The sequence below is a fragment of the Scardinius erythrophthalmus genome (genome assembly GCF_964197995.2).
Source record: "Scardinius erythrophthalmus genome assembly, chromosome: 17".
Lineage (NCBI taxonomy): Eukaryota > Metazoa > Chordata > Actinopteri > Cypriniformes > Leuciscidae > Scardinius > Scardinius erythrophthalmus.
The window spans coordinates 7850044-7876435 of NC_138237.1; the positions used below are offsets into that span (position 1 = coordinate 7850044).

Sequence of the window (26392 nt, forward strand, 5' to 3'; positions counted from 1 at the left end):
ACACTGAAGACTGGAGTAATGATGCTGAAAATTCAGCTTTGATCACAGGAATAAATTACATTTTAAATAAATTGTAATAATAGCTCACAATATTACTCTTTTTAACTATATTTTGATCAAATATATGCAGCTTTGGTGAGCATGAGAGATATATATTTTTTAAAAATCTTACCAACCCCAACTCTATCAGTGGTAGTGTAGATACATGGGTAGTAAACACACATCTACAACTGTTTAAATACCATTATGCAAATAATTTTATAATATTAAGCATGCATATATAAGCAGCTCATAGTAAAAGAGAGACAGAATGCTTCTACCTTTTAAAAGAGAAAAAAAGAACATTCTGAAGTATTAAAGAGCTCAAAAATATCTTTATTGTCACTTTATCAAGAATTGTACAGTCGATTTCTAAACACATTGGAAAAGTCTGAGCTTCCTTCAAACAGAGCTGACCTTTGGAATTACAAAACCCCGCTGTAACCATGGGAACAAGGACCCCGGAACGAGCAGAGGAATAGCGGTGTGTGATTAAGGGACATGAAGACGATCAATCAGAGAGCGAGATGAAGTCAGGAAAATAAGATATTATTGAATGAGCAAAACACGCAAATGATCACAGGGATTTTGGTAAATCATAAAAATGTGATTCTTCGCTACTGGCAAAATTAAGGATTCGATCAGGAGATGGTAGAAGAGATCGGTTTGTTTAGCACATTGTGGCGATGCGTACACAAATTCGCACTGATATACGGATCCTGTCCGGTTTCATTTAGACAGGAGGCTTAATAAATATCTAAAACATTCTGGTACGCTGCACTGTTCCCATGACAACAGGCCAGACCGCCCTCTATCACATGCATTGGCTGCCTTTCATCAGCAAGACACGCCCACATTTCCTCCCCACACACACACACTCGCATACACCCTGCTGAAATGAGCAGACTACACTAAGGGAAATCAACTACACAGGGCTAAAAATCGCAATATTGCACTTGTATTCACACTGCTCACGCTGAGGAAGCGCCGCCGGTCCGTACAAACTCGAGAGTTAGACCGCAACGGGTATGAGAAGTCTAGAATGACCGGAGTCTGATCCATTCGTTCCAACTTCAGCACAGACGGGAAAACCACGATTATGACGGCGGGACAATGTTATTTGGGAGGCTGAGGGCTGCTAGTAGTCCAGGCAGAAACCAAACTTCAGTCCGATCTGGTCTAGAAGCACAGATTGATCTAGAACTACAGCGACACTGTTACTTCACTGTGGGGTATCCTCTCTGTCCCAGACGCCCAGGTCGAGCACGGCTGGTGGGAGCGGACTGAAGAAGACAGAGAAAGACATTTGTGTGTCAGTTTCTTTCTGTGACGACATCCACAACATTTACCTTGAAGGGATCATTCACACTAAAATGAAAACCAAGTCATCATTTACTCACCCTGGTGTTGTTCTAATGCCATACACACTTATTTCTTTTATGGGCCACAAAAGCAATTTTAGTAACAAATTTCCAGCTCACGCTCGTCCATAAAATGGTAGTGAATAGCGACCAGCATCAAGCTTTTTAAAAAAGACGCAAAAGTTTCACAGAATGAACCCATGCGTCACGTCATTTATTCCAAGTGTTTTGAGGGTTTACGAGAGTTTTTGGTGAAAATCAAACTGAAATTTAATGTATTATTTAACGACTGCGCATTCATTCATGCCGCAGTCCACTCTGTCTCGCCCAGAAAAAAAACACGCAAATTGTGAGAAATCAAGATTAACAGAAATGTGACATGAAATACATCTCATGAACCCTCTCCTCTGAGGTGAATATAACCATTTTGTTCATCGTAACAAGTAGTTATCGCGTTCACATCTGTCATCAAACAAATGGAGTTCCAGTTCAGCGATATTCAACTCAGTGAAGAAAGAACACAGATACTTTTTTGGGAATTTCAAGGCATTGTATTTCTCACAAATCGGCTCTAATAGAAGACCAACAGCCAAGGACAAGTATTTCATTAAATAATACATTCAATTTCAGTTTGTTTTTCACCAAACCCTAAACCCGAGAACACAAGTAGATACGCATCGCATCGGATCATTCAGTGACACTTTTGCATTTTCTTTTTAAAGCTTGATGTTGGTCACTATTGACTGCCATTATCTGGACAAGCACGAGCGGGTCATACGGCATTAGAACAACACCAGGGTGAGTAAACGATGACTTCATTTGCATTTTATGGTGAACTATCTCTTTAAGGCAAAACACTATAGGCAAAACATCCAAAATACACATTAAAGTGTTTATTACACTATCTATTTGCATCTGTAGATTTCAAATACAAGATATATCTTTAAATGGCGTTTTCTCAAAATGAGTTTTTCTCCTGCACTGAGCCAGAAATCTCCATTTCAGCAGCTTCACATACACCACACTTTACATCCTAGATCCTATCTGTATTCTAAAGATTCTTACAGAGCAGTTCTTTCAAATATCATTCGCCTGATTTACATAACCTTTTCTTTCTATTCAACCATAAAACTTGTAATTAAAAACAATTATCTTACTTTAATGTGATAAATCAACTAGGAAAGTATGTCAATATCTATGAGTAAAAAGCTGCTAAGAAACAATTCATATTGTTAAAAGCGCTATATAAATGAAGATGACTTGACTTGACTGGTAATTATTATTTTTTTGCCTGTGGTAATTATTGCTGTTTTGATACAAATATCATTCTTCATGTTCATTTAGTAAATTTTCATTAACTAAATTTTACTATTTTAGTTTTATTTAAAAATTCTTTTTTTTTTACAGTAAACATTTTTATGTATTTAATTTTAAAATAAAATAATAATAATAATAATAATAATAAAGTAAAATAAAGTTGAAATATCAAAATAAAAAATAAAAAAATAAAATAAAAAAAGTGACAAAATAATGTGAAAATAATTAAATAAATAAAGGCAAGAAAAAAATCACATTTTATTTCAGCTAGTTGCAAAAGCAACATTTCGTAATTTTCATTTAGGTTTTTTTAATCTAATATATATTTATATTTTTTCAAATTAACTAAAACGATTTTGTGTCATTTTAGTTTTAGTAAAAAAAAAAAAAAAAAAAACAGTTCAAATAACATCTCTTGTGAATCCTACCTGTGCAAACTGGGAGGGGTTGTAAAAGGTCACGCCCCCTGCAGGTGGAGCTGCTTGCGCTGGCGGCTGAGCGGGAACCTATGAGAACACATTTGTGGTTACCATGGGAACAGGAAAGCAACATCACCACCATGGATGCAGACGGCCATGTCCACTGAAAGTCATGATTAGCATGCAGCATGTGATTGGTTAATGTGTGCATGCACCAAAAGGGGCGGAGCCTCAATCTTCAGCACGCCTCTGAGATCCAAGAGCCCTTCCTATTGGCCATGTACTCAGCCAGGGCTGCTGATGACACAAAGGTGTCGTGCTGGAGGTGTGGCTGTAAGTGTGTGATGTTAGAGGCGTGCAGACAGCATGTGTGCTCACGTTTTACTATGCAGCATTAGAAAGCACGGCATAGCACTGTTGTTTTATCATTGCAGTGTGTGGAGAAGGTGTGTGTGTTTCAGATAATAACCAGCTGAAAGTACCTGATTTAAATGCTGACTCACTTCTCGAGATAGAGAACTCATTGAGCTAGAACGTGACAGCTAGAACAGCAGGAATAAACGAAACAAACAAACAAAAACACCACAAACCCAAATTAATCTCATGCAGCGCCATCTTAAATCACACATCTCTTGTCAATCATTACAATATGATTACATCACAATCAGTGGTCTCCATGGCAACACCTCAGTAGCGTGTAGTCCTTTAACATGCGTTCTCACTCTCAAACACACTCGCACACACTCATGCACTTTGTGTCACCAGATCTGAGATAATAATCAAAACCCATAATCATGGAATACAGTTAGAGATGCAAGATCAAGTGTATGTGTGTGTTTCAGAAGCGGTAAGTATACATGTGAGCATATGTGTTGTTAAAGTTATGTTAATCTGCATTAATGGGTGAAGGAGCAGGGCATGGCAGAATGAAGTGGCTTTAAAGGGATGGTTCAGAGTAAATTCAACCTAGGGTCCTTTGCACCATGACCTCGAGCCAAACACCCCACAGAAGCCTTTTTCCCCTTGGTCGAACATTATTAAAGTTAGAGCTTATTTAGAGATATCAGCCGGATGGCTTAGTGCAGGCGCTAATGGATCCAAGGCTGTATCTCGTAAATTACCCCACTAATAATGCCCAGAATGGACCAAACTTCTACAGTAGTACAAATAGGTTCTGTTCTCATAAAATGAGGCTTTGGAAAGTTTACACTATATCCTTATGCATCACTTTCTGCCAGGACTTTTACAGGCTTTTCCCAAATCACGGAAGTGACCTCGACGTCCGGGTTAGCGGTAGCATTAGCCATCAGGCAAGTGTGATTTAAATAAACTCCTGATGTACTTACAAACTTTCCAATGCCTCGTTTTATGAGTACAGAACCTATTTGTACTACTGTAGAAGTTTGGTACCATTCTGGGCATTATTAGTGGGGTAATTTACGAGATACATCATAGGATCCATTAGCGCCTGCACTAAGCCATTCGGCTGATATCTCTAAATAAGCTCTAACTTTAATAATGTTCAATCAAGGGAAAAAAGGCTTCTGGGGGGTGTTTGGCTCGAGGTCATGGTGCAAAGGACCCTAGGTTGAATTTACTCAGAACCATCCCTTTAAAGAAAAAGCGGTAAAGTATTAAAGGATGATCTGACCTCTCCAGACTGGGTTCCCTCCGGGCCGGGAGGCAAAGCATTCGGATTAAACATCTAGATAGAAAACACACACTCATTATAGCGGATGTGTATTACATGCAAATTTAGGTGTGAATGCATTTCAGCGAGATGGTAGTGCTGTCCCGTTTATCTGATATTAGAATTTATTAAATAAATGAAAATCAAGAAATCGTCAAGAACCAAATGCTAGAAAAAGAAAAGCCTCAGTTGAATAAAATCAGTAAAATAAGTTGAAATGTAAAAAAAAAAAAAAAAAGAAAAAAAAAGAAAAAGAAAAACTGCAATATAAAATAAAGTGGCTCTGGAAATAAATAAAATAAAAATACAATAGCCAAATGCAAGACAAAAACAAACAAACTGGTGAGTAAATAAAATGTTAAAAATAAATAAAAAGCAAGAAAAAATTGCTTTAGTAAGTAAATAAAATGTGAAAATAAATAAATAAATAAAATAAATATATCCTATTTACATTGGTGAGTAAATAAAATGTGAAAATAAATAAATAAAATAAATATATTCTATTTACATTGGTGAGTAAATAAAATGTGAAAATAAATAAAATAAATTTTATTTACTTTGTGCATATTTACCTTTCTATTTATTTATATTACTCACCAAAGCAATATTAGCAAATCAAATTAAAGAGATACACAATGTCAACTGCACAAAAGCTCGCCATTTGAGAGACTCAAAATGCTGTGCGGCTCAATTGAGCAAGAAAAAGATGGCTAAACAAGCCCAGTTGTGATAGGAACCAAAGTGAATTCTGGACGCAGTCTGTGTGTTTATATGGGGTTTGTGTTGCAGGGCAGATGTGTGTACCTGTGGCACTGTGGCACTAGTCTGCTGTGTGTTATCACCGCTGGCTTCTGGAATGCTTCCCTCCATCGGCTGCTGCTCACCTAGGGCTGAAAAGAGCAGTGTTGGACTTCACACAGACATAGACTGATGCACATAAACACACTGATGCGCGCGCACACACACACACACACACACACACACACACACACACACACACACACACACACACCTGCAGCTGGTGTAAAGAGGTTGGTTGGCATGGCCATGGGTGCGAGAGGAGCAAACAGGTCAGCAGGGGGTGGCACGGCAGCGGCGGGTTTAGATCCTCCACGACCAGGATTCAACACATCCACATAACGGCTCTTAGTGCCTGAAACACAAACACACTCACTAAACAGGCAAAAGAGCTTTGCTTGGGGGTACGACAGATTTAAGATGGAGAGACTTCTTTTAAATAGTGTCTTTGGGTTTAAACCGCTTTAGCTCAAATATCAATAGATTTCAGAAGTTGGATTCATTTTTTATTAATCATTTTAATTAATTTCAAAGAATTGATTCATTGATTTGTTTGGTTCAAAGTCCCTATGAGCCATTTTACGTTTTTAATATTTAAATAAAATATTCATAAATGTTGCTCTTTATTTCTATGTTTTGTTGTATTGGTACTAATGAACAAATATCATTCTTCTTGGTGTTCATTTAGTGTAAAACATGCCTTGATTATTTTTAACTAGGTTTTTACTGTTTTAGTTTCATTTAAAAATGTATTAAACATTTTATGGTATTTGGTTATTTTAGTAGTTTTTTATACCATTCTAATATTTATTAATATTTTGAATTGGCTTATTTTTTATTTTTTTTTTCATTTTAATCTTAAAGTTTTAGTAATTTTACATGCGTTTTTTTATTTTTTAATATTTGAATTTTTCTTTTAGCTTTCATTTATTTTAAACTTTCATTTATTTTTTTCACAAATATTTGAACTTCAACAGCCAAAGCAACAGTTTTTTAATGTAATACATATATTTTTTTTTACTTTATTTTAGCTTTATTTCAATTAACTACTTATTTTTAGTAGTTTTAGTTTACAATAACATCAGCAATGACCTTTTTGGTCCAAATTATGTTTCCTCAAAAAAAAATAACACCCTTTTATTTAATATATGAATTTATGTATTTAATATCTATACCGACCCCCCACTCATATACATATATAACTAAAAGATGATTAAATAATGGAGAGATTTCTTACTAAGAAGTAATTAGGAAGAGAAAAGAGGTGTATGACAATGTGACTGGTGACATACCTGCTCTCCTGGAGAACATATTGACAGGCGGCCCCATCGCTGGACCCCCTGCTCCTGGTGGCCCCATCCCTAGGCCGCCCATCGGAGCTTTGGGGAAGCTAGTAGGTGGAGGTGGAGGGGGTTTGCTCTGAAACACAAACAAATTCCATCATTCACAATCATACATGCATGATAGTTTACAGCATTTGAAATGCATGAACTAATTAATCTGCTGCACCTCTTCCTCCGGCTCATCTAGATTCACCCATTTCTGCTTCTTTTCATCCCAAACAATCTGGAAAATAAATGTCATCTCTTAATCAATGCCATGAAATAAGACGGGTATGAGAGCGAGCAGGAAGCTGTTGGAAGTATGTGCCTACAGTTTTGTTCTTGTCATCTGGGAGATGCGCTTCGTTCTTCCGCTTTGGAATTAGCCAGGTCAGCCAGCCGCTGCCACTCGCTCCCTGATGAAGAAAGCAAGCGTAATAAGACTATGCAACATTCATTACAATCATGAAAGATTTCCTAGTCCGTATCCAGTAGGTATATGTATATGTTTATATGCAAGTATGTACCTTTTTGGGAGAGTCTTTCTTTATCTTCCTGGATTCTTCTTGTGGTGGAGCCTCTGGGATAGGTGGGGGAGGAGGAGAACCCTGATTGGCTAGTGAACTGCTGCGCTCCCGTCCAGAATGATTGGACGATTCTGACGTTGTGCGAGACCGACGACCCGTCTGCAAATAAGGACAGAATTAGAGATGTAACACACCATGCAAGGTTAAAACTCTAAGTACACTACTGTTCAAAAGTTTGGGGTCGGTAAGATTTTAAAAATGTTTTTGAAAGTCTCTTCCGCTCACCAGGGAAGCCTTTATTTGATAGAAACAGTAATATTGTGAAATATTACAGTAGTTTGAAATAACCTTTTTTTATTTCTGTAATCAAAGCATCATTACTCCAGTCTTCAGTGTCACATGATCCTTCAGAAATCATTCTAATATGATTATTTGCTGCTCAAGAAACATTTCTGATTATTATCAATGTTGAAAACAATTGAGCTACATTTTTTGTGTGGAAACAGTGATACATTTATTCAGGATTCTTTTAAGAAAAGAAAGTTCAAAAGAACAGCATTTATTTGAAATAGAAATCTTTTGTAACATTATAAAATGTATTTTCAGTCACTTTTGGTCACATTAATGAATCCTTGATGAATAAAGGTAATAATTTCCTTTAAAAAAACTGTACTTAATCTTATATACAGACTGACAGTACCATGTGTATCGATGATGACTGTGAAGTGGTTCTCGATCTTCTGCCTGGGCCCTGAAACGAACAACCTGTTTAATACACTATATAAATAATATAAATGGTAAGTTCCATAAAAAAAATGATATTTAACATAACTAGCTACTTTATGTAGGAGCAATGTAACAAATGTAACGCAATATTACCCAAAACTGGTGGAGGAAGTAAAGATGGACTAAAAGGTGTTACATTTCAAAGTATTTCATGTCATGATAAATACAACTGAAAACCCAGGTAAACATAAAACAATAGCAAACAATGTGTTACATTCCATAAAAAGTAATGATGTAAACTAATTAGCTAAATTTTTATGCAACAATGAAAAATTACTTTAAAATAATAATAGCCAGAGTTAGTTGTGATAAATATGGAATTCTGGGTTTCTAGGTTATTATAACTCACCATGCGTGCCATTTCATCATAAAAGTCCTTTCCTTGTGGAGGAGGGCCACTGAACGTCGGAGACGACTGAGGGAACTGCTGAGGAGAGGAAGGGGCGGAGCCATGTTCGACCCCAGCCATTCCTGGGGGCATCTGGTGTTGCATTCCTGGGGGCATCTGATGTTGCATTCCTGGGGGCATCTGATGTTGCATTCCTGGGGGCATCTGATGTTGCATTCCTGGGGGCATCTGATGTTGCACTCCTGGGGGCATCTGATGTTGCACTCCTGGGGGCATCTGACGTGGTATCTGTGGAGTCATTTCTGTAGAGTTGTATGCTGGCATTTGTGGGGGCATTTGTGGGGGCATTTGCTGGGGCATTTGTGGGGGTATTTGCTGGGGCATGGGTGTGTACTGCTCATGTGCTTCAGGTTGGTACGTTGCCACAAAGTTTGGTTGTGGTGGCCCTGGGTAGAATGGAACACTTTCACCTGGAGGCGGGGCTTGCTGCGGAGGGACCGCCCCATCCTGAAGAATAGTAGGAGGGGCTAAAGGAGACAATAAAATAGATGGTGAATGATAAAGGAATCAAAATAGATTCTTCTCAGGTTCACATTGCACACTGAATCATACCTGGTGGCATGAGTTGAACACCACCGTGCGGCACAAGGGAGGTCATGAGAGGATTGTGGGGATCAGGGGTCAGAGTTGAGGGGTCAGGTTGGCTGCACTGGTCTTCTGAACTGGGGGTGCTGCAGGGATAAAGCTGTGGGGTGCTGCGATCCGCACGGAAAGTCATCACACCGTCCTGAATGGGACAATAACATGAATGTGATCAGAACATCTAATGTGATTTTTCTGATAAAAATAGTGATTGCAATTTATAATGCTCCAGGTTGGCTGTGCTTATTTTGTAGGACTGCTCAATTCAGCCGCAAATTTTGCAATTATATATCAATATAATTATAAACTAATAATATGAATTAATATTATTATTATTGATGATGATGATGATTAAATATGAAACAAAAATGTTAAAAATAATATTTCAATGTAAAATAAAAAAACGATATTACAATAATAACATCAAAATAATAATAATCATTATTATTACAGCTTTAAAATGACAGTACTTATGTCTTAATTAACCAGTCATTCCAGGATTTTGTTTTCTGATTTTGTGGCCTAAAATAACGACAAAATTATGCACATATATTGTTGTTTGCAGCGAAAATCCACCATAAAATCACGATGTACTTATAATTAGTGTTAGTGACAGTAAGAGTGCAATTACCTTTAAAAAGTTAAAGCTGTAAATCTATTTTTCAAATCTACAGGTGAAATCAGACATTATGGGGAGTAACAAATATTCGCCCCAATATGTATCACATATAGAAGTTTAATTGTATGATTAACCTCTAAAAACTTTAATTTCATTGCACACACCTGACGTTAATTATTAATAAGCAGGCATGAAAACAGGTCAGGGGTAAAAAAGGTGAGAAGGATGTGATTGGGCTAGCCCAGTGTCAATCAAGAAAAGAACCAATGGGCCGCTGATCTAGTATTTCATCGGGTCTCAGAGAAAAAAAAACTATTTACTACTACTATTTATCACGCATTAAAAATGCCCCAAACCAGTGGTCTGTATGATAATCTGAAACAAGGACTGGTGAGCCGTTGTCCTGCTTCACTTCACAGATGCTGAGTGAAAGGAGAATTATAGAATGAAAGGATATTCATTTATATGACACTTTATTTATCAGGAGAACAGCTTGTTCAGCGCGTCATACGTCGTCCTTTCAGTTTCGGTTTTCAATCGATCAAGTTTTTTCACGTTCTCTCGATAAACCACCCCTTTCAATCCGATCGAAAAAATTTGTAATAGAGCTGACACTTTGAGTTTTTAACGGGTTATGTTAAAGCCCCTACTTGTTATTAATGTTTTTATGAAATATCTATAGTGAATGCATTATCATATCACCGTATTATTTACCGCCATGCAACTGCGAGCCACAAATTAAAGCTTGGCGAGCCGCGCAATGAATACTTGTTCCTGCTCGCTCAGCGCTCACGGCGCCCGCGCCCGCTCGCGATATTATCTCGCCCACTTCTATGTCAAAATAAAAAATAATGACATTGGCAACATCGCTGTCTGTATCTGACAGGACAGTTAACATTGTAAGCTAACTTACCTCAGGCTTGCTTTCCGACGTGCGGTTCTTTGTTCGGCAGTGTGTCCAGTTGTCAGACTCGCGGTGTAAAAGACTTTGAAAACATTTCTGCCCTAACGTTACTCTGACTCGTATTGGCTGTCATGTTTCGGCATTCGGAATGATGATTGTTTTTTAAAGCTGCGAAGTTTATGGTAACTTTATAGGGGATAAATGCTGGCCTCGACCTCGAACACCCCCCCCCCCCCTAAAATATTTTCTCATCGGATCTGCACAAATCACGTAGGTGACCCTTTTAGGTTTTAAAACGGCGAATTTCGTGCCTGAATAAGAGGTTGGATCACTTGCGCAGCCCCGTCTCTCTCACACATTTTGGAAGCGAACAGGTTGAAAAAAATAATAGACAAGTGTATGTCATGAATTAATGATTTGGAAATATTTAACATTACCCTGTCTGTTGCTCAAAAGGGGCTCATGTCAGAATTTTTTTTTTTTCGTTTTAAAACACTTTTATATAAATGGATGTCCCGGTGCTCCATATTACTTTACAAAGTAATTCACTGGCAGGACACTCAAACACATATTGATTAATTAGTTTGGACTGTAAATCATGGATTTTATTACCTAATATTGCTTCCCCCCTCTTAGGTTAACACTTTTTTTTTTTTTTTTGGAAAAATTGCTGAAAGAAGACAAAAATGGGTTTGCTTGATTTTGCATTAAAGTCTTCGATCGCAAAAGCCAAATTCCTGGAGAGACTGAATAAGCTTTTGTTTTGGTAGAAAACCACAGGGGGCTCTGAAAACGGTTTTTTTTTTTTTTTTTTTTTGGCTTCTCATTACAAAGTTGGTGAAATGATTGGCGCAAGCCGCGTTCCCAAATGCACGTTATAAGCCACTCAAACTCAGAGCCGATGCAGAGATTAGACACTAAAAACCCTCTGAAACACATTGCACATTTATTTAAATTGTATTATTTTCACCAAGCCATATCACGATTTCGATTTTATTTAGATTAATCAACCCTATCTGGAATTATGCCATAAATTAAAAAAAGAAAACCTTTAATTTACAGGTACTATGCAGGAATAGAGTAATACCATTTTCATAAAGTGTGGCACTAACATGGGGACTTTACTTTTGGATAAAAGAAAAGACACACACCTTGATCTGTCCATCCAGTTGTCTGAGATGCAGTAACCAATCAGGCTCTATAAACAACTCCTGCTCTGGTCTCTCCTTCAGCTGAGGGTCAAAAAACCTCAACCTCAGAGACATCTGTAAAGAGACACAGGAAGAAAGATTAGACATGTGTAGACAAATGTAAACGCAGAATCCGTATGAGAAACCAAGTCTTGGTTTGTGTACCTGTATGAGCTGACTGATGAACACAGGCGAGTAGTACTCAGGAAGGTTCAACAGAGTGCGTGAAATGACCTCACAGTAATGGAAGGCTTGAGCACAGAGCCCAGACTCCGCCAGTCGACATGCGTAGATGAATTTGAACACCTGTGCAGGTCAAAGGGGAAAAGGTCATGACCTTCCTGGATTTGTTCAGAAGGTACAGATAGGTCTAGCATGCCAAATTAAAGAGGAAGCTGTTCCTCCTTTTTTAATGTTTTCCTTTAGTGTGTATAACGCATCTGTGCAAGTATGAGATCTGCAAAGTTACGAAGCTCATAGTCTCCCAGAAAAAGGATTTATTCTATTTAACAGAGAACAATGCTCCAGACCTGCCTAAAATGCCTTGATCGAAATCAAGATATTATTTCCACAAAAGTCTGTGACACAATTTGAAATATAAGCAGAATGCCTGTCTAAATGAATAAGCAAAGAAGGCAATGCTTCAGTGAACTGTAGTGTTGTTGTTACCATGTCATGTTTATGTTAAGGGGTGTTACATTTACGCACACATCTGAGGTGTTTGGCCAATCACAATGCACTGGGTTAGCTGGCCAATCAGAGACTCTTTTTTTTTAGAAAAAGGGGCTTTGTAGACTGGGAATAGAGTTATTGCGATAATGTACAGTATGTGAAAAATAATGTTTTTTTGAACATTAAAGCATGTTAACCTATTCTAGTGCACCCAATAAATAAAATAATGGCCTTTTAAAATAGCAAAAACTTGAACAAATAAAAAAGTATTAATGTAAAGTAATAATGAAAACTAATAAAAAAAACTAACAAAATAATAACAAATACCAATTAAAAATAACAAATACTATAAAAGTATAATAATGATAATAAAATAACATTGCTTTAGATAACGCACCAACAAGTCAGTTCATCCCTACATCCCTAATCGAGTGACTGCATACATGTGTACATGTTCATCTCACCTGGAAGTTGGGCAAAGAGAGGGCGTGAGAGCCAAGAGACTGAGCATACTCGTATGATTCTGTACGCTGAATTGCCTCTGACGAGCAGAACTTCAAAAACGGCAAGCTGAGAGAGAGAGAGATAGAGAGAGAGAGAGAGAGAGGGAGAGAGAGAGTGGATGTCCATTTACACACTGTGTCCATTGTTTATATGCATATCACTGATCAACTGTATGTGTCATTGCACACCTGTGATTGGAGCTGATGAGGACCATCTTGGTGCTTTTCTTGGTATAAACACCAAAGCCCACCTGAGCCATCAGGTAACAGAAATGGGCTGCATCCACTAGACCTTTAGATGCTGTAACAAACAGAAGATTCTTGACTACAGATCCAGTGCGGCATCCACAATATGAGTGCAAGTTCACCTTCATGACAGTACGTTTATTTACCTAATGTGTCCCCCATTGTCGAAATGGTGCGGGTGTCAAGATCCAGAGTGTGTGTGAGGTTGGACAGCACCATGGCCAGATGAGGGCGCCAATCGCCCCATTTTTCATCTCCGCAACACTGCCAGAAAAAATAGATGATGCACATGAAGAAAAGAACTGCATAAATGACTATATTAACATAGACAAACTCTCTCGTACAGTAGCAGCAGCCGGCATTCGTCCTGACATGAGCTGGTAAACCGTCTGAAGAGGGTCGTTAATAGGCAGGCTGTTGGCGAACCTGACAACGACAAGCATAACCACAATTTAAGCAAACTGTTTGTTGCTTTATAAGCATGCAGACATAGGTTGGTGTAAGTAGAGGTGGTTTACCTGGTCATGACACGGGCGTGTGTTCTGTTGTCCATCTTACTAGCCAGTAATAGCGCGTGACCCCACAGGCCTTTCTTCATAGCAGACTCCAGAGCATCCTAACAAACACACAAACTTCTCAAATGTCTTTCCACTTTTAACAACTACCTTACTAACTATTAATAAGCAAGCAGTAATTAGGAGTTTATTGAGGCAAAAGTCATAGTTAATAGTAAGTTAACAGTGAGAATTGGACCCTAATCTAAAGTGTGATTTAATTTTATTTTACAGAACAGAAAAATTTAAATACTAAAACACAGAAAAATCACAAGCATGTGCAACCATAATTGGCCATAACCACAAACTTCCATAATCTGAAGTGAAACAGGATATTCAACAAGAAACAATGTTCTAGGGGCATCATCTGAAAAGGAAAGACATGATTTGTCTTGCCTTCTTGCGGCCGAATAGTAGCAGTTCTCTGAAGCGCTCCGTCTCCTTGCCAACATTCTCGGGCACGCCCATGAAAGTGTCTGATAGGAGGGATATTGGCCCCGCCTCATCCGCCTCGGCATGCTCTATTGCCTCGTTGTTGAAGTCGATGAGATTAGCCTCATTGGGGGATTTTCCCGGCAGCCAAACAGAGCGATGCTCTTTTAGCAAGAGGTCAGCGATGTCTGTTCCAACTACAGTCTAAAACCAAGCCAAAAAAAACCCAAAGCAACATACTTAATACTAACAATTATTAATGGTTTCTATTACACTTATCACATGACTACATACCAAATAAATATATAAATGAACATTAAATATTAATTTAACTGAACTCGAACTTGGGGTCGGACAAGCAACCGAACACGATTCACACTCTTAGTTAAGGTAAGGCCTGCACAAACACTCACCCCATTCTGGCGACACAGCAGCACAATGAACTCCCAGATGAGGAAGGCGGAGTCTTTGTCCATGAGGTCATCGTTTCGCAAACACTCTTGGGCTTTGTTCTGAGCAAACTTTATGACATCCACCTTATGAGTCTCCTCTCTGTGGACACACACACACACACACACACACGAGATGATGACTGGATTGTTTGACTGTGTACGTGGATCTGACAGTGTCAGACTATACACGTGTACACCTTTATTCAGTAAATAAAGGATGATTCTTACTTGACGAGTGGGCCAGGGAATGAGCGCATTTCTGCCTGCTCTGAAGAGTCCTGCAGAATCGTCTGGAATAACATCACAGCCAAGATATCAGATGCAAATAATTTAACTGAGCAATTATCATGGAGCTATTTATAACCAATCACAAAAACATAACAAAACTACACTCTGGAGGATTGCTGGGAAATAATAATAACAATAATAGTAATTCATTACATTTATATAGCGCTTTACAGCATCGTGGAGAGGAGGCAGAGTGATGAAGCCAATTAGAGTGTATATATATATATATATATATATATATATATATGGGGATGATGATTAGGAGGTCATGATGGACAGAGACCACTGGTCAAATTTGGCCTCGTTTCTAAAGACATCTTGAGATTTTTTTTGTGGCCACAGAGAGCCTGGACCTCAGTTTAATGTCTCATCCGAAGGATGGTGCTCTTTGACAGTATAGTGTCCCCATCACTACACTGGGACGTTAGGACCCACACAGGCCACAGGGTGAGCACTAACTCACTACTCACACTGCTACTAACTCTACTGGCCTCACTAACACCTCTTCCAGCAGCAACCTGGTTTTCCCAGGAGGTCTCCCATCCAGGTACTAACCAGGCTCAACCCTGCTTAGCTTCAGTGGGCAACCAGTCATGGGCTACAGGGTGATATGGCTGCTGGCTGGCGGCTAAATACGGTATTAAATTAACCAAACACAAACATTTGATCACAAGACAACAAAAATATTACTTTTTTAAAGGGGTAATACGTTTTTTTTACAGAATAGGTAATTAACTAGATAAACAAGTTTTTTATGAACTGGAAAAATGCTTAAATTCCAGAGATACGAGTGAGTACTTGCAATTGATGATTTATATGCCAGCGTATTCACACTCTGTTACAGTTGTTACCTCCATGCTGTGGATTTCCACAAGTGTGGGCTGACCAGCAGAAGGCAGGTTGGGTTGGACAAGGATCAATTGACCAGCCGGACCAAACCGAGCACAGCGGTGGGGAATAGAATACTTCTCTGGAGTCAACGGCCTTGGAGGAGCTGAGAAAGGAAAAAAGGGTGAGAGAAAGACAGGAAGCTTTTATTAATGTTAGAGCATGTGCATTAGATGTGAAATTCAAGCTTTATGTATTTTAATGCTACAGAGAATGCTGGGAAACACTTATGTCAAGACAAGGTTATGTTCGTTAACTAAAACCATATTCCTTACTTGAAATAAGGCAACATTTCTCATTTTCGTTTAGTTTAAAATGAAGTATTAAAATATACTAAAACTACATACAAAAAAAAAAAGGAATAAAATAACAAAAACAAAAAACAAAGTTCCTAAAACCCTCAATAAAAAAAAATTTAAAATTAAAATGTACATCAAAATACTAACAAAAACTAATAGTATATGAATGATTCTAAAATACCACTGTGTCAAGCAATTAACCTCTAAACTACAAAAATGAGTGCTATTTTTGGCAAGTTTTTTACCTAAAGCACAGAAACTGAAAAGGAAATCCCAATATTAATTGCAACATTATGGTGGATATGCAAGCTTATGATGACTGCTTTGTGTTTGTGTGTAATACTTACGCTGCTCTGTGGCAGTCCAGGTGTTGTCAGCAGAGTTGTAAGGAATCTGACTGTAATTTGCAGTATCTGAAGGGTTAGGATACTGGCTGTAGGTGTAATCCACTGGAAGAGTGGTCCCAGTGGTGTCATAGGCGGCACTGACCAAGTCTGTTTGACTCCTGTACACCTGACTCTGCAGAAAGAAGAAATTTGTTACATACATTATGCAGATACATACACACATTAAATCACACCTAAACCACACAAACACAGACCTGCTGTGACCGTGAACTGAAGCTACTGCGTCGACTGTGTGATGAATGTACACTGTGCGCTGATTGTTCACTGTGAACCGAACGGCGGTCAAATTCGTCAGCGTACGGGTCGCGCCGGCGGCTGTCATCATCAAAGCTGGAGTCATAACCAGGGTAATACCGCCATGGATCATCATACCCCTCTCGTCCCCTGGTAACGATTAGTGAAAACTCAGTTAGAGACGTGTTAGCATGTAAAAAGAGATATAATGCAAGGGTGTTTGAGTGTACCTGTTTTGATATTGTTGGTTGTAATACGCCTCTCCTTTTCTGTAACCCTCAAGGTCATAGTACCAGCCATATGTCGGATCATAGTAGGCTTTGTAGCGTGGATCATAAGCAGCATTTGGATCATACCACCTGCTCTTATCTGCATACACAAACACAAACCCATAAGAAAAAAGTAGAAACACCACATTCAGCCCTTGGATGCATAGAGAGCATCTGTCTGTAGTGCTAAACAGTCTTTACCTCCATAGGCATCATACTGTCTCTTATAGTAGTTTGCATAGTATTCATCATAGGCACTACGGCTGGATCTAGAAAGGTCTTCTTGATACCCCTGTCTAAGATCAAAAATTAGAGAGAAAGACAAGGGAATCATGTTATTGATTGTTAAAAACAAATCATTTAAAACTCTCAGTCTGAGAATGCTTTGAAACCATGGCTTTTGGTGCAACCCAGGTCTGTGTTATCACTGGTTTCCTTAACACAGCTGCACACCACCAAACCACATCAGACTCTGGGTCTGATTGAAACATTGGTCTATGTTTGGTCTAAGTGGTGTATTCAAGAGCCATCCTGCGAACCCAAAAGAGATCTGCAGGGTCAGGGGGGTAGATACAAACTCTGATTGCAACCAAGCAAATTGAACCAAGTGTAAAAACACTCTTTCACCTGGAGCTGGGTCTGTCCGAGTATTGGCTGGTTCTAGAACTCGGCCTCTCTGGTTGGCGCTCAGCCTCCCGGTAGCCAGGATTTTGACCATCATACCAGGCATATCGAGGATCTCCTCTACGGTAGGGATCATCCTACAAAATCAAAACAAACAGGGGAAAAAAGTATGGATATTTTAAGTCATGTTGGTACAAAGTGTGTTAGCATTTAGAAGCTTCGATAGGTAGAAACACATTTGATTACACCACACCTGATAGTAGTTTTGAGTTCTGGGATCTATAGGGTACTGGGGTGGGTACGGCAATCTTCCATCCTGGTACTCAGGGTAGGCTCCTGGGTAGTATCCTGCATAGCCCGGAGCAGGGGGAATCGCAGGAGGAGCCCCATAACCTGACTGACCACCTAGAGATGAAGGAGGTCTTTGAGGTTCCTGAAGTGGCTGGGGGGCATAGTTTCCAGATTGGGGTGGGTAAGATAACGGTGGGGCAGATCCAGGTCCAGTAGGAGGGGCACCAGGATGAGTTGGAGGGACCTGTGGAGGCTGGTGTTGAGCTGGAGGTGGATAGGGAGGGTGGGAGGTACGAGTCAGATCATTGTCGGGATGGTTGCTGGAGGGTCGTGGGGGGTTAGAGATCTGCTGAAGGGGCAGAGCCTCGCTGTCAGACTGCCCACCCAGCTGTGCATCTTTGGTGACCTGCAGGTAAAAGCCAGGTGTGTTATTCACCAAGCCCGCAGGATGGGCTTTTTGAGAGACAGCGGGTACTGATGTCACCTGATTTGTGGACTGTGGTTGATGCATAGAAAAATCAAGCAGCTCATAATTTGAAGGTTGATTGTGATTAGTGGCGGCGGCAGCAGAAGGCGGAGCTTGAGAAACAGAAGGCAGAAGAGATTGGCTATCACCTCTAAGAGACTGGGCCCTTGAGAGAACGGGTCGGGCTGCTTGAACAGAGGGCTGAGCATCTTGGGCCTCTGGTGCTAGATTCAAGAGGCCTTGAGTGGAAGAAGGGTTGAAGTTTACTGGTGTCTGAGAAAAATGAGGCTGATTTGTTGGAGGAGAAATCTGAGATTTGTGATCTGTGATCACAGAAGACTGAAGGGGTGAGTGAACAGGTGTTGCTGTCTCTTGAGGACTTGTCTGATTTAAAGGTTGCGAGAGGTTTGGAGAGGAAACCAAACTGTAATTAGAGGAAGGTGGGGCAATCAACACGGGCTGGTTCAGGGCCTCTTCGGGAGGTGAAGTTACTAGCAAGGAGGCATATCCTAAACTTGCCTGAGGCAAGGAGTCTGGTGGAATCTCTAGGTTTTCAGAGGGAGGTTGTGGATCTGGCTTAGCTGGATGTAAATCAAGAGGGCCATCCTCCGGTGGCTGGATGACTTCAGATGGATGTGCTGGAACAAATGTTGCAGCCAAAGAGGGTGCTGCAGGGGCTAACAGTATGTTAGCACCTAGACTGGCAGTGTCATTTTGAGCCCATAGTGTAGTAGCGGGACTCTCAATGGGGCGTCGTGCTCCCTGAGCCCGAGATGAGGGTCGGCGTTCCGAGAGGTAAATGGTCTCCAAGTTGTCTGGGGGTTGTTCTAAGTTGCCAGTATGCACATCACGTCCACCCTTTTCCATTACCATACGTGCACGATCAACCTCAGCAGGTCGAACTCCTACACCGTGTGAGCGGACAGGCTCAAAGGAGGAATTCGCACTTGCTTGGAACACGCCAACTGGTTTAGGTGGGCTAGGAGTTGGGAAAGTAGGACTTGCCTCTGCAGCTGGGTTGGAGTCTATTTGTTCAAAGTATCCACCAGTGGAGGAATGCAAAGGAGGGTGATCTGGTGGGCGGGGACTCTCCTGTTGAATGAACGTTCCCACTACACCTTGTTGTCGCCGAGGGATGTGGCCACTGCTGTGAGGACCATGTCCACTGCTGTGACTGACGTTGCTGTAGCTGGATGAGACACTTGCAGAGCGGGCAAGATGAGGAGCAGAGTCAGGTGTCTCCAAGTTAGCCCCCCCTTCAAAGGCATGGCTTGAGGGTGGCTCATTAGGCAGCACTTCCTGGTTTGGAACACATTCCAGATTTTCCACCGAATCACACGGCCCTGCCCCAGCTCGAATGTTACCACTGTCATTCAAATACGGACCGGAGAACTCAGTCATCGAATGGAGAGGGTGAAGAATCCCATTTACACGCCCCTCTCCTGACAGTGTTTCTTCATTTTCAACATCATTTCCCCCGAAGAACATTGAGAGAGTTCCAGAGTCACTGGGGACTTCAGAGTAGGGGACAGGGCAGGCACGCTGAGACTGATCCTGGGGGCTCTGATTGAACCATGGCTCTGAGGGTCCACCTGACTGACTGAAATAATTCTGAGCAGGGAAGTGGGAGTTCTGTTGCAGAGTTGTACTGGGCCCAATCACATTCGGTTGAGCAAATTGACCTCGATACTGAGATGGTGTCAAAGGTGGGGCTGTGTGGGGAGAGGGGACAGAGGGTGGGGTTGTGTGGGGAGAGGGGACAGAAGTTGGGACTTGAGCTTGGAAATGCTGAGATGGGTGATCACTAGTTGGCTGAAAGTAGTTTTGAACGGAAGGTGGACGGCTTCCGTGGTCAGGAACCCAGTGAGAAGGTAGGGGAGGCGTTGGCTGAGATTGAAAAGGAGTCTGGGATTGAACCAGAGGTGTTGGGGCAGTGGAGGGTGGATGTGATGGACTAGAACTGAAAGGAGGAGCAGGGTTAGGCAACTGTGCAATATAGGGCATTGATTCTTGAGAATTAAAGTATCCTGGTTCTGCAGGAGGAGGGTTGGAGCTTGGTGATGGCTCTAGGGGAACAGGTTGCGGTGTAAAAATTCTTGGTGGTGGGCCAGGAGAGGCTGCCTGCGCTGTTCCTGGTGGTGGCCCTTGTGGTGGAGCCATCGAGTTGAACCCTGGCAGGGGAGGGCCTTGCATGGGAAGTGGATTGCTGTTTGTGGGTGGAGCTTGGCTGCCCTCTGCCATAGGCAAAAAACTTTGTCTCCCGAAGGCAAAAGGATCAGTCACTGGCTGGTTGGGTGGGGTAGCCGGTGTCATAGCAGCTGCAGCCACATGTTTGTGGGGTCTGTTTCTTCTGAAGGCATTGGGGCCACCGGAGGAAGGCGGGGGTCCACTAGCTCCCGGAGGGGCTGCCCGAGGAGGAGGCTGCATCTTTTACACTCACAGGTCTCCAAAGTGTCTATACTTACTGGAGATCTCACTATAACAGAAAAACACAGATTAATGTCATATCTTGGTGCAAAGATTGTCTGGTTTCACCACAGGGTTTCCACGTTATCAACATGCATCATAAGAAAACACATCCAAAGTTCAGCTGAGCAACTAAAATAATAATGAGCATTCTGCTTTAAACATCATGTAGGCTATGCAGTCCAAATAAGAACACAAAAAAGTGTCACTAGTGCACACAAACAGAGCACCTTACCCATTCATGAAGACGACATGCACATGTAAATATGGTCGATTTTGATTTCATGCTGACTTTATACCCAAGTTTCTTCTCTTGAACACAAATATCATCACACCATCTAATTTTCATAAGTCTTAGGATGAGTAGGTGTGAAGACAGCTGTACTCTACTATGTTGGCATATGAACAGTCACAACACTCAGAAACCAGATATCAGGCACACTGTGGGCCGGGTGTTAGAAAGAAATGTGCATTAAGTTACATTGAACTTTGAAACCTGTCAGACATATTTTAAAGCAGGGGGCCTCACCTCTACAAGTGCATAGTTGAATCTACAACAGTAAGGGATAGATATAGTTTATTTTTATGAAAATACAATGTTTATCATTAAACAACAATGTTCACACTGTCATTGACAGTTTTATTGACCTAACCTACATCATAGTGACATCAGCACTGGATAAATGTTTTCCATGATTTTTGAAACCTTTTGATTTAAAAGCTGATGCGATAAAGCTGATAATTTTAATACTAAACTGTTTTCAACAGTGATAACAAAAGTTTCTTAAGCACCAAATCAGCATATTATGATGACTTTTCAATTTTCAAAGACAATTCAGCTTGGAATTGTGGAATTCTAATTCACAATATTTTAAAATATATTCAATTAGAAAGCCGTTATGTAAGGGTTAATGCCCGACGAGGTGTCCATTATCAGGTTTTAATGGACGACGGCGAGGCGTGCGCGTCAGACGGTTGCCTCCGCCAAAGTCCATTAAAACCTGTTATACCATGGTCTGGGTGAATACTCGATTCTGATTGGCTGCAGGGTGTCCGTTAAAAAGTGATAATGGACACCTAGGAAAGGCGTCCCGTCAATTTGCCTGATGACAGTTCTAAATGATTGCGCTGGCTCTCAACTGCTGCGGTCGGGTCGCTGTGGCCACGTTGCTTGGCAACGCCTGTATACGGGAGATATTAAATAGTGGACTCAGCTGTAGGCCTGTCACGATTATGAAATTTGGCTGACGATTAATTGTCTAAAAAATAATTGCGGTTATGGCGATTAATTGTCAGTTTTAGGGCTTTGACGATTAATTGTCTGTGTTGGGGCTTTGGCGATTATGCCGATTAATTGTCTGTTTTAGGGCTTTGTGCTTCATTCATTAAATAATTGATAAATTTAATCCTTTGTAAGTTATCATTTTGCAGTGTAAGATTACAGTTAACACCTTTAAATATTAAATAAATATATTCAATAGCTATGACAATTTGTTTATTAAACTTAGAGAGTGTATAAATCAGCAGCAAAAAGTAATTTTTGAAAACATCTGCACAGTAATTGAATAAAATCTAAACATGTTAATAAAAACAAATGTGCACAAACCATGATAATATGATACGCTTCAAAACAGAGCGGAACAAAGCGCGTATGCGCATCGCGGGTGCAGAATGATGTGCTTAATGCAACATGGAGTCACAGTGCGCAGAGCTGCACAAGTGCGCATTTAAAAGTTCACGGCACAAAGTGAAGAAATGTCGAGGGCACAAATCCTAGTGTATATCAGTCCAACAGTTTATTGATCATTTGTTTCTTCACAGTTTTAAACTCCAGTTATTGCGCGTCTGATGCCAATTCATAGTCCTTGTGCTGTGTAGGCACACGGTAGCAAGCGAGTCATTTAGAAACAGCAAAAAAACTCCAAAATAAAGTCATTTTATGCAAATCCATAGCCCTTTATCTACAGATCAAGCATTATAACGTCAATGTCACATTGGAGAAAGTTTTACCGTGTATCCTGTCGTAACCGGACGACGCGCGCTGTTTGAATGCTGAACGGAATGATTGACAGCTGCAGAGTTTGAATGCTGAACGGAATGATTGACAGCTGCAGATGAGTTTGTGAACTTTAATTTAACAATGTAAATATACTACTGTCCCTCACATTAAGCTATGGAATGGCTTCAGATGACTTTGAATATGTTGCTGGAAAACGTAATTAGTGCTTGTCTATTTATTTTGGTCCATGACTCCCCCTTGTGCCGTAGGCTATAAAAGAGCGCAATAATCGCGGTTGTCTGAAACAATCGCGGTTAGATCAAATAATCGCGATCAGACGGTTATTTAATTATCGCGACAGGCCTACTCAGCTGCGCGTCGGACGGTTCACGCCTCGCCATCGTCCATTAAAACCTGATAATGGACACCTCGTCGGGCATTAACCCTTACATAATGGACACCTCGTCGGGCATTAACCCTTACATAATGGACACCTCGTCGGGCATTAACCCTTACATAATGGACACCTCGAAGGGCATTAACCCGCTTATACCATGGTTACTTACGAAAGAAAGAAATATTTAATCAATTAATAATACTTTAATGTGTTTTAGAGTAAAAATCGTGAGGGTTTTTATTTATTAAGTCGAGCGCACTATTTAATATCTCCCGTATACGGGCGTTGCCAAGCAACGTGGCCACAGCGACCCGACCGCAGCAGTTGAGAGCCAGCGCAATCATTTAGAACTGTCATCAGGCAAATTGACGGGACGCCTTTCCTAGGTGTCCATTATCACTTTTTAACAGACACCCTGCAGCCAATCAGAATCGAGTATTCACCCAGACCATGGTTTAATTTAAATTAAATAATGATATTTCAAAATATTAATCTTTTACTGCATTTTTAATCAACTAAATGCCCCAAGCTTTTGAACACTAGTGTATTTGCACTTGCATGAATTTCTTTGCAAAGCTCTTTGCAAAGCTGGAATCTAGAAAAAGGGTGGCAACTTTGAAGAAGCTCAAATCTATGATCGTTTTAATTTGTTTTGTAACATTATATTGGTCACTTCACATACAAACGAATTAGCCAATGTGTGTTGTGTCATAGTTTTGATCTAAAATGTGGGAAATAGTAATAATCTGGGATGAGTAGGTGTCCAAAAAGTGATACTGTCTCTACTTACAAAGTTAACCTTTATGGAACACAAAGATATAACACTGCATATGACCATTAACAATACTGCAGCAAGACTGGGAGGACACTGCCATTTCTGGAGCCCAAGGGTGATAATACTGATGTGAAGGTGACGTATATAACAGTCTAATTGTGTTTCCACATAGTGGACTACTTTTCTTAATCATTTACAAGCCCAGATGAAATCTGTTGATTTTTTGTGCTGTCTGCACTGATTTTGACATGTAATGACAGCATCAGATTCATATTATCCTAAATGTTTTTAATCAAAAACATGCAAGGTCAGATAATATATAATGACTGGTGTCAGGCTCCATCGAGTGACTGATCATTTATCATATATTTACATTTATATTTTGCATTGACATATACTGCATTATATCCGGCTCAAAGGCGGACACGTATAGCGCTGGATTAGATTTACCCACTGATGTCACATCCTGCTCTTTAATTCCTGTTTCTTCAACCTACATCAGCAAATGCAGATAAGAGATGTCTTGTACTAAAGTATTTAAAACAAGCAAAAATAATGACATTGTGATCATGCGGATCATGGTTCTTAGAATGACCAGGCAAAAAAGTCAAAACAAACACACACACACACACACACACACACACACACACGATGAACTTACAGCAGTGTAAAGCAAGCAAGGCAAAATACAAAAAGGCAGTAGCTAAACCACAATATAACGAATCAATATAACCTGCAAATTAAACTATGCACCCTGATAGAGATTGAATGGACATGCCACGAAAAGAAACACAAAAGAATAAACATAAAAAATGTAAATAGAGGATGCGAAGAATTACAGATGACAGCTGACTGGGCCACTAGCCGTTAGCATGCTAACAATTCCAGTTAATCCCTCGAAACATAGGACTCTCTGAGCCCAAACATACAGCTCCACACGGGATCTCTTACCTGTTATCTTCCAGTCGAGATGCCCAGATACAAACAAAACTCGATAGGAGTGCGGCTGGAGTTGAGATTCTCAAAAAAGTGCAGGACACAGCGGCTGACACTTGTCCGCCATCTTGGCCGAGCGCGTCCTGCTTGGCGACGTGTACATGTGACGTCAGGAATCGTTCCCGTTGGCCCCGCCCCATTCACGATAAAAAACATAAACATAAAATATTGCACGGCCGCCACAAAACCGTGTGGGCTGTAATTTTTGTTAAAATACGACAGTAAAAAATATGCTATTGTAAGTTTACTGCACTGTTATTATGAAGACAAATATATGATGGACAGGCTGGCCTACAGCTAAATACCGCCCCCCCTTGATCTCGGAGTGTAATCGAAGGATTTAGTTCACCCAAAAATGTATTTTCATTTACTCACCCTCATGCTGTTCCAAACATGTATGAGTTTCTTTCTTCTGTTGAACACGAAAGAAAATATGTTGGTAATAACAATACAGTTGACGGCACCCACTGACTTCTTTTTTCTTTTCCTACCATGGAAATCAGTTTGTGCCGTCAACTGTCTGGTTACCAACATTCTTCGAAATATCTTCTTTTATGCTCAACAGAAGAAAGAAACTCAGGTTTGGAACAACTTGAGGGTGAGTAAGTGATGACAAAATTTGTTTTTATGGGTGAACTGTCCCTTTAATATTGCACAATAAACAAAGTGGGCAAGCGGTTCAAAGTCTATTCCCTCAGATGCAGAACACAACTAATTAGACAAATTTCTCTAAAACAAGTTCTATACTGTCAAAACACCAGGTTTTATTTCTGCCATACATACAGCTTCACAAACTTTCCTCAATCTCTTTTTAGATTACTTCATCAGAATAAAGACATTGGATTTTTAATCAAACTGTCATATAATATACTGAGTAAATGACTCGAAATGCTGTTAAATGTCCCTTAATAGGTGAATTTATTAAATGTAAGTAAAATACCAGTTCTGTGGGGGGTCTCTTACAAATTCATTTTACAGTTCTTCATCATTTGTGCAATCTTTGTTTAATTCTGTTTCTAAAACTGAATTGGTATTTAACAAGCATGATCAGAAATGAGTAAGCTTCTAAATTGGTGTTTTGCTTTTAACATTATACTCATACATTTATTTATATTTTACCATATAATAATAAAACAAGTTAGAAATGCCCTTAAGGTTTTACACAATCTGA

At 40.1% G+C, this 26392-nt stretch overlaps 1 protein-coding gene across 9 annotated transcripts; it reads right to left on the reverse strand.

Annotated features, from left to right (window-relative positions):
* Positions 1 to 359: 359 nt before the first annotated feature.
* Positions 360 to 25308, reverse strand: sec16a (SEC16 homolog A, endoplasmic reticulum export factor). 9 transcript variants are annotated; one of them, XM_081390017.1, is made up of 33 exons: positions 25177 to 25302; positions 24680 to 24753; positions 21584 to 21605; positions 18085 to 21064; positions 17835 to 17968; positions 17409 to 17503; positions 17169 to 17307; positions 16899 to 17088; positions 16645 to 16816; positions 15962 to 16104; positions 15051 to 15112; positions 14784 to 14922; positions 14335 to 14574; positions 13903 to 14000; positions 13729 to 13810; positions 13531 to 13648; positions 13328 to 13439; positions 13100 to 13205; positions 12129 to 12269; positions 11925 to 12038; positions 9221 to 9395; positions 8609 to 9135; positions 8174 to 8224; positions 7474 to 7632; positions 7279 to 7362; positions 7134 to 7190; positions 6917 to 7043; positions 5839 to 5979; positions 5631 to 5716; positions 4788 to 4841; positions 3619 to 3678; positions 3146 to 3223; positions 360 to 1322 (listed from the first exon to the last, which is right to left on the reverse strand). In XM_081390017.1, exons 4-33 carry the CDS (start codon positions 21013 to 21015, stop codon positions 1257 to 1259), a joined length of 6681 nt encoding a protein of 2226 aa, XP_081246143.1. In that variant the 5' UTR covers positions 21016 to 21064; positions 21584 to 21605; positions 24680 to 24753; positions 25177 to 25302; the 3' UTR covers positions 360 to 1256. The 9 variants fall into 9 exon arrangements, with proteins under 9 accessions (XP_081246143.1, XP_081246142.1, XP_081246146.1 ...); XM_081390016.1 differs by having other exon boundaries at positions 24680 to 24718; positions 25177 to 25276; XM_081390020.1 differs by having other exon boundaries at positions 24676 to 24718; positions 25177 to 25276.
* Positions 25309 to 26392: the final 1084 nt, after the last annotated feature.